Raw genomic sequence first — 8,676 nt, forward strand, 5'->3', positions numbered from 1 at the left:
ATTTTCCAGGTGGAAACTACTAATTTCTATCATTAATTTTGTTGATGGAGTTGAAAAAGGAATCATGCAAAATCATGTAAAGAATGACTGTTGGAAAACTGAGCTATAAATATTGGTGGATTTATAGACTAGTTTCCTATACTAGAGATAAAAAATATACAAGAAGGAAATGATAGCAAAACCTCAATAATCTTGATCTCACAATATCAGAAAAAGTCACACATGAGCTAGGCCAAAGTTTTCAAAAGTTTTTAAAGGATTTGAAATTTTTATAACAGAAAACTAATATTTCGTTAATGTATTCATCTAGTCAACAAGATGAACATGCTCAAGAGAACAGAGATCCATCAGCAACAAAACTGCAAAGGTCTCTACCTTCATGGAGCTAACACCTAGTGGAGGAGACAAACAAGGTGTAAGAAAGGAAAGTAGTTTAAACAGGATCAATTTAATAGTGCAGGAAATAAAAAAGGGAGATGTGGACAAGAGTGAAGGGATGGGGGAGTACATTAGATGAAGTGGTCAGGACAGGACTCTTTGAAAGGGTGACATTTAAGGTGAAATGGAAATGTTAAGAAAGAACTGGGATTCAAAGTGACCTTAGGAAGATATTCGAGAGAGAGGAAACAGTACTAGTTACCCTGGTTCTGAGGTGGGAATATGCTTGGTATGTTCTGAGTCTTGGTATGTTTTGAGGCCAGTAGCCTAATGAGTTAGGAGAGAAGGAGATGAGATAAGAGAAGAAGAGAGGCGAGAAGAGGAGATGGCAGGACAGATAGGCAGGAGTTAAACTATGCAAGGTCTTGAAGGCTGTGGGTGAATTTTGGTATTATTCTAAATGCAGTAGGGAGGTGTTGAAGAGTTTTAAGCCAGGAAGTGAAATGGTGTCATTGGCTACTTAAAAGACCACTTTGCTGTGAGGGATGGAGACAGGGACAGATAGAAAAGATTATAGGACAGCAATATTTGAAATAGACAAATTAGGAGAAAAGTAGATTATTTGAGGAATATGTTTGACACAGAAATCACAGAACTTGCTGATGGATTGGATAGCGAGGCGAGAAAAAGGGAAGAAGCAAAGGTGACTTCCGAATTTTTGACTTAGTCAGTGGAGTGTGGGGAGAGGGTGCTGATGATTTTACTAAGAGGGAAGACTGAGGAGGAACGGTTTGTATAGAAAATCAAAGCTCAGCTTAGGACAGCTGACGTTCGCGGTATTTCACAGACATTCAAATGGAACTGACAAATTGGCACCTGGATAGACCAGTCTGGAGCTCAGGGGAAGGAATGGACTAGAGTTACACATTTGGAGTCATGAGCATAAAGATGACAGTTAAAGCCCTGACACAGGTGAGATCAAGAAGGAGAGAACACAGAAGAGCAGGCCCAGGACTAAGCCTCGGACACCACAGCTCTGTTTCTTGAGTTCAAGTTCACCATGGGGGTTTGAGGGGTGTCTACAGTGCTTATGATAGAGAACATTTAAGCTCCCTTAAACTACATGTAAGGTACCTGTGTTCATCTGCGTGCCATGATGGCTAGATAAGAATCCGTGCTCTTTATGAATAGGTTTGGGAGGATCTCAACTTGGCAAAACTATTTTCAGCTGTCAGGGTAGAAGTCACAAAATCTCTCTTATGGTAAAAAGCCTGATTCATTGAAGACATTTACAAATTCAGTTTAATTCTGCTTCAACTAGATTGAATCAGTGAGGTTCTATCTAAAAATAAAAATGTCATGTTTTTCCAATAATGAAAATTAATCAGATCAATAAGACTAAGGCATACATGGTGATTGATGGTGGCTTCAACCACACTGAAATCTGAGTAATGGAATATGAAGACACTATTATATGAGTCCTTAGAGTATAATGTACTCATTGAATAAATGTGTCACCATGATTCTGTGCCCTTAGGGCTAGTTGGGCTTAACAAATACTCTGTATTTTAGCTTGCAGTGATTAATAGACGATTCTTCCTTGCATTGTTTCAACTCACCCCAGCAAGTCTGACGTCTCCCTCAAAAAGATCCAGTCCCAAACCTGAGAAGGAAAACAAAAATTCACGTTAACAATTGAATTCCAACTTACATAAAGAATGAAAAATATATATATATCCACAAACCTTCATTGATATCAAATATATCCGGGTCAATTCCACCATCTACATCTTTAAAATAACAAAGAAAAACATATTGAACATTATGTTTATGAAAGAAGAAAATCTCTATCAATGATCAAATTAAAAGTAAACAAGGTTCTTTTGCCTCAGATAAGTGGCTACGAGGTTCTGATTCAATATACACTGATTGGTTGGTTGGTTGATTGATTGATTGATTGAGAACATCTCATGAGCCAGGCTTGGGGATCTGGGGCTTTTGCATATATACTCTTGTCTTACCCATGTCCCTTGAATGCCAAATGACTTCAGGGACAAGAAATTGGTTACTCCACACAATATTAAGCTTAATTTGGAAGACTAGAGTAGATGACTAGATTAAATAGGAAGCAAATGTTTAAATGTGGTCAAAGCAGGCCAATCTCCCCATACATGAACACCCCTTGCTTGTAGCATACCTTGGAGCTCTCAAGCAAAATTCCTAATTTAAACGTGAATTACTCCTTCAAGTTGCAAAGGGGTGGATACTATGGCCTAATCTCTAAGTATACAACTGAATACAATAGAATAGAAGTATACAAGTCATCAGGTCCAGATGACTTGACACAAAATAGCAAAAATAATAATAGCAAGCATTTATGTGACTGTGTTTGGACTTTCCTATATCACCATCTGTTTTTCTGCTGAGTATGTGGAATCCTGAAACAGGAACAATAAAATGTTCCTTAATATATCAAAAGAAGCAAGTGTTTGATCAAAGTTCAATGCAATTACGCAAATGCAATTATGTATTGTACTTATCATTAAATGCGTCCTAAGTTCTTCTGTTCTCTGTTCTAGTATCCACATAACTTTCTTTTACTATAACTTAGAGCAAAACTCAAAATAGACTCACCAAAGTTTTCCGGAGTTGGCTGGGAAACAAACACATAAAAAAGATATTATTACCATGCCCATGACATAAGTGGTCTTCCTGGTTCCAATTTATATCTAGCCATTTGGGTTTTTTTTATTATTATTAATATGATGGATTACTTTCTGACATATATCCAAGACAGCTAAATTGTAATTTAAGATAACTTTTTGATCAAAGGATCTTCTCATTTCATATAAAAAAATGAAACTGCCTGTTACATGAATTTGAAGGTGAAAGAAACAAGAAATCAACTTCACAGATTGAAAAGAAGGCGGAACATAAGACTTCAGTTCTCAAATAAGTGTTTACTTTAAATATGATTTTTTTTTTTCAGAAAGATTAGCCCTGAGCTAACATCTGCCGCCAATCCTCCTCTTTTTGCTGAGGAAGACTAAGGCTGAGCTAACATCTGTGCCCATCTTCCTCTACTTTATATGTGGGATGCCTACCACAGCATGGCGTGCCAAGCAGTGCCATGTCCACATCCGGGATCCCGGCCGGTGAACCCTGGGCCGCTGAAGCAGAACGTGCGAAGTTAACCACTGCGCCATCGGGCCAGCCCCTAAACATGATTTTCTAAAGGATTCATGGAGCAATTTTTTTTTATTGAATTCATAATAGTTTACATCATTGTGAAATTTCAGTTGTACGTTATTTCTTGTCCGTCACCATATAAGCATGGAGCCATTTTTGAAAAATCTAATAATTTACTCCCAATGATGAGATACTATTGCAATTTATAATCATCCTTTAAAAAGAAATTTTATTGAAGACCTCATTAATATGTTTTACTTTCATATTTCTCTCAAGACTCTGCCTTCAAAGACAATACCAAATATTTAAGGAAAAAATCAATGGGTATACTTTGCAATTAAAAAAAAAAAACTTTTAAAAAAGCCTAGGGGCTGGCCCCGTGGCCGAGTGGTTAAGTTTGCGCACTCCCCTGCAGGCGACCCAGTGTTTCGTTGGTTCGAATCCTGGCCATGGACATGGCACTGCTCATCAAACCACGCTGAGGCAGCGTCCCACATGCCACAACTAGAAGGACCCACAACGAAGAATATACAACTATGTACTGGGGGGCTTTGGGGAGAAAAAGGAAAAAAATAAAAAAAATCTTTTAAAAAAATAAAAAATCTTTAAAAAAGTCTAAAAATAAATTCTGTACAAGTGACCAAATGAAACCCAGACTACATGCCCAATGGAAGAAATTAAGTCAATTTGAGAAATTTCTTACTGAAGTCTAGTAAAAAAGCTCACAGGACTGGTAGACAGTAGGTCTGGGTTATATTCCTGGTTCCACCAACTAATAGGAAGTTAGTTCACCTTCCCGATACTCAGACGATCTATAAAATATGATCAATGCCTGCTTTGCATGGGTATTGTGAGGGTTATATGATATAATGTGAAAGCACTTTGTAAACTATAATAAAAATGTCACACAAATGTAAGATGCAATGTTATTTAGATGTGGCTTACATATCTAACTACTCGAGTCATTTGGAGTGTTTGGCAAGCAGTGAGGATGAACTGGTTGGATGGTTACCATCCTTTTTGATATTAATAAATGCCCTGGTTGTCTCACACTTTATACACACATAGGCACATACTCACAGAGGAATGCCAATGCACCTACTGGAAAAAGTTATGAAGTATTTGTTCAAAATTACAAGTTGAATGTAGCTTAAATGATATCTCTTGTTGTTAGTACTGTAGTTCTTGTTCAGAGACTATCAGCTCAATATAATAACTGTTATTTTCAAATCACAATTAAAGGTTTTCCCCCAGGCATTTGAAACATTATTTAAAACCCTGGGTTGGTTTATGGTACAGACTATCTGTCACTGTAGGAAGATTGGTCTAAACTGATGAAGAAGCAGAAGAGAAATCTCAGGCTACAAAATTTTGTAAGTATTTGCTGTGCCTGTGCCATTTGTCACTCACTCCATTCATGTCTCACATTACTATAACAGCAACATGCATTTCATTCAGCAGTAAAAGTGGAATGATTTTCAAATTTCACGTTTTCCATCTATTCAAAAGAAAACATTACACAACAACAAAACTAAAAGAAAAACATAAATTTATGTCAATGTCCCTGACTCTTTCTCTGGCAGGGGGCTTCTTCTCACTCTCTATACCCTGCCTGGCCCTGCTCACCAAAAAGAAACAACCATTTCCTTAACACTTTGAAATTCCTAAGAAACAAAAAACAAACAGGTTGTTTTTTAACAATCGGTATCAATTGCCCCCAATTTTTCTAAGTGTTTTCCATACGTTGTTTCCTTACCAGGCCAGAAACCACAAGGAGAGCAGCAAAGAGAAACCAAGGCAGATACCATGAATCCATGCTGTCACTTCCAGAGGAAAGTCGCAAACGAAATTCAGAGTAGTGTTTACCCTTTAAAAGGCAAACATCATAACTTATAACCTTTGATCTCAATGATCCATCTTGCAAGTCAGCTCGCTGTGGTAGCAATACCTCCAATCAAAGAGTTAAAGTCCAGTATCCTTAACACAACTCTGCAGAGTTGTTGGTTGGTTGTTGGTTTTTTTTTTTTCCCTGTATCAACATTCAATAGCCAAATCCTTGCTGAGCCTGGTAATAAAATAAGTTCTCTAATGTACATGTACTGGTCCCTAAGATTATTAAGTGCCACTTGAGCAAAAGAAAACATCAAATTAATTTTTAATCCTAATCTTTCAAATAGTAAACATTTATTAAGCTCCTCCTACTCATGTAGTCCTCTGATGCTTTAGTATATCCAGTTGTGTCCATAGCTTTTTATCTTTCATTTATTTAATAAAAATTTATTGAGTTACAAACTCCATTAAGGTGTTAGAAATCTGGCATATTTGATATTCAGATACAAAGTAACAAAATAGCAACATATCTCACTCCTGAAAATTCCCATCAAGCAAACTCAAGTGGGAATTAGGATAAAAAGGCAAGGAATGATCACCAGTTTTCTAATAAACTAATATTCCCAATCCATCTCTCAATTCTGTCTCACTTTTTCCTTCTTTTCTTGGGATGACTTCTCTTTAGAGACAGCCTACTCTCTAAGTCAGTTCCCACAGTTTCACTCCCAGCTTAAGTGTGATGCAGGATAATATTTCAGAAATACGTGGTTTTTTCCACAGTATTTCCTTCCCCACTCAAGATTGGTCTTTGCACCATCCCATGCAAATAGAAAGGATATAAAAAGACACGTAGCACAGACAAAAACTTGGGAGGATGCTTCGTGAATACAAGCTAGTCATTCCCACCCTCTGAGGAGAGGATGAGTTAAAGGGGAAAGTTAAAAACGGTAAGTATGATCATCAGTTCCTCACTTGCTCCCTGGGATCCTCCAGATGCTTTGTGGGACCCAAAACCAAATGGGCCCATTTCTCGGCTGGAGCTACAAGGAAACAATACTCTACAGAAGAAAGCATGTCTGAGGAGGAGGAGAATAATTCCCGTGAGACCAGATGTGATGTGAGCTGAGACATCAGACACCTGACTGCATTCTGTGTGTTGGGATGGGCAGCTCACATTAGAAGTTAGGAAACTGGAAGAAGGCAGGGTAGGAAGTGACAGTTCCTAGGACTGTTGGAGTCTGTTTTGAACGGTAATGACAGCATATGGACAGAGCCTTACTAGGGATCTCATGGACAATCATTGAGGCGTGGCTGAAATTCAACTCCAAAAATGTGTTTTGACTACAACTAATGGATATCCTTTATATCTCGTTCTTTCTGGGGTTGTCAATGAAGCTCTGTAATGCAGAAGCTACACTTGGCTGGTCTAACATCCCTCCAGCTCCCATCACTTGATGCTGTCCTTAGGAAGCCTCATCATGGCGTCTGGAGTCTGATCCCAGGGAGCTGTCTCTGCCTCTGCCTGCTGATCCTCTGCTGCTCTTCATTTCTCCCAGCTAATGTCATGAACAAGAAACCCAGAGCTTGAGATTTTAGGACTTATGGATTGCTCTGAGAGCCCCTGGAACCATCAGGAAAGCAAATTTCTCTTAGGAATATGGTTCTCAAAATCCCCATGGAACATGAGTACATTCTAGACCTGAGGGTAGCAGATTGTGAGTGTAAAAAGCTTTCTAACAGTAAATAGTACAGATATTGCAACAAAAGATCCAAGAAACTTTATATCTTTCCTCTTGTAATGCCCATTTTCTTTACTTATTCTCCCTCCAAAAAGAAAAAAATGTTTGTGTAAGTTATTTCATGAGTTTCCCAATACTCGCTCTTTGTGATATTTTATAAACACTTCTATAACATAATAGGAAGGTACATATATTTGAATATGAATTAAATTAAATGGATCTAGGAAAAAGGAAAAAAATGGAGGTGGAGTGACTAAAGAAGTCCCTGAGCAGCTATGAGAACATGAATTCAATAGGGGCCCAGGCAATGAGAGGGCAGGCAAGCTCACAAGTCATCCGTGTGCCCTGGGATTGAGCACACTAAATTACGTTCTTCACACATATCTTCTAAATCCCTCCCCTGATTTGCCATCTCCTAGTCCATTTTTCAAAATTGTAGTATATTACCATATTAGTCAGAGTTCTCCAGAGAAACAGAACCAATAGGATGTGTAATAGATAGAGAGAGAAATTTATTTTAAGGAATTGGCTTACGCAATTGTGGAGGCTGGCAAGTCCAAAATCTGTAAGGGAGGCCAACAGGCTGAAGACCCAGACAAAAAGTGAGGTTGCAGCTCCAATCCAAAGGCTGTCTGCTGGCAGAATTCCATCTTCTTCTGAGGATCTCTGTCTACTTTTCTCTTAAGGCCTTCAACTGATTAGATGAAGCCCACCCACATTAGGGAGGGTAATCTGTTGTACTCAAAGTCTACGGATTTAAATATTAATCTCATCTAAAAAATACCTTCACAGTGACATTTCGACTTGTGTTTGACCAAATATCTGGATACCGTGGCCTAACAAAGTCGACACATAAAATGAACCATCATAGTTACCTTTTTGTTTCTCTTGTTTTATTTGCCAGACTCTTCATGCTCACCTGTTTACAGGATAGCTACTGGTCACACTAAGGTGACTATTGTTGTCACCTCATACAATTGCCTTGACTGTCAGCCACACCCCTGGCGAATAGAAGGTGAAGATGCTATCTATCGTAGTTTGTGATGAGCATGAATGACAATACAGTCACATCTTTGATACTAGGAAATTATCAAAGGACCAGGAGTAACCCTTGAGATTTTAAGAAGCCAATTGGCTGAGGCAGTGAGGAAAAAGTCTATTACTACACAGGATAATCCTACTTCAAATCCCTGGGCTGATTTCCTACAGGGAGCTTTTATGCAGGGAGCCAGCCCGCAAAGGAACTGTGGGAAAAAACTGCTGCAGCAGGAAGAGATAAACAGCTGCCTCCCACCACTATGAAAGGATCACCAGGTGGCTCGTAAAGTTTCACAACCCTAATCTAGCTCAGCTGGCTTGGTGCCACTAAGAATTTATTCCATATGGTATTTGTTGTAAATGGGGAGATGTGGGTCAAGGGGTACAAAGTTCCAATTATACAGCGATGTGACTTGACTCAGCAAGATTGTACTGTGTACTTGAAATTTGCTACAGGGGTAGATTTGGAGTGTTCTCACCATATACACAAAGATAAATAAAT

At 38.5% G+C, this 8,676-nt stretch overlaps 1 protein-coding gene across 6 annotated transcripts in view; it reads right to left on the reverse strand.

The window, feature by feature from the left end:
- MEP1B (meprin A subunit beta) overlaps window positions 1-8,308 on the reverse strand; it is a 30,493-nt gene extending 22,185 nt beyond the window's left edge. Inside the window, exons 1-6 of one of the 6 annotated variants that reach the window (XM_046672441.1) lie at window positions 8,056-8,308; window positions 7,671-7,830; window positions 5,324-5,434; window positions 3,013-3,031; window positions 2,124-2,168; window positions 1,998-2,041 (exon numbers count right to left, since the gene is read on the reverse strand). In XM_046672441.1, coding sequence (XP_046528397.1) covers window positions 1,998-2,041; window positions 2,124-2,168; window positions 3,013-3,031; window positions 5,324-5,383 — 168 coding nt within the window. In that variant the 5' untranslated portion in view covers window positions 5,384-5,434; window positions 7,671-7,830; window positions 8,056-8,308. Of the gene's footprint in view, window positions 1-1,997; window positions 2,042-2,123; window positions 2,169-3,012; window positions 3,032-5,323; window positions 5,435-7,670 lie in introns of all 6 variants that reach the window. The other 5 variants (XM_046672439.1, XM_046672438.1, XM_046672442.1 and 2 more) reach the window with 5 other exon arrangements.
- Window positions 8,309-8,676: the final 368 nt, after the last annotated feature.

Source organism: Equus quagga, chromosome 9, assembly GCF_021613505.1.
Source record: "Equus quagga isolate Etosha38 chromosome 9, UCLA_HA_Equagga_1.0, whole genome shotgun sequence".
Classification (NCBI taxonomy): Eukaryota; Metazoa; Chordata; class Mammalia; order Perissodactyla; family Equidae; genus Equus; species Equus quagga.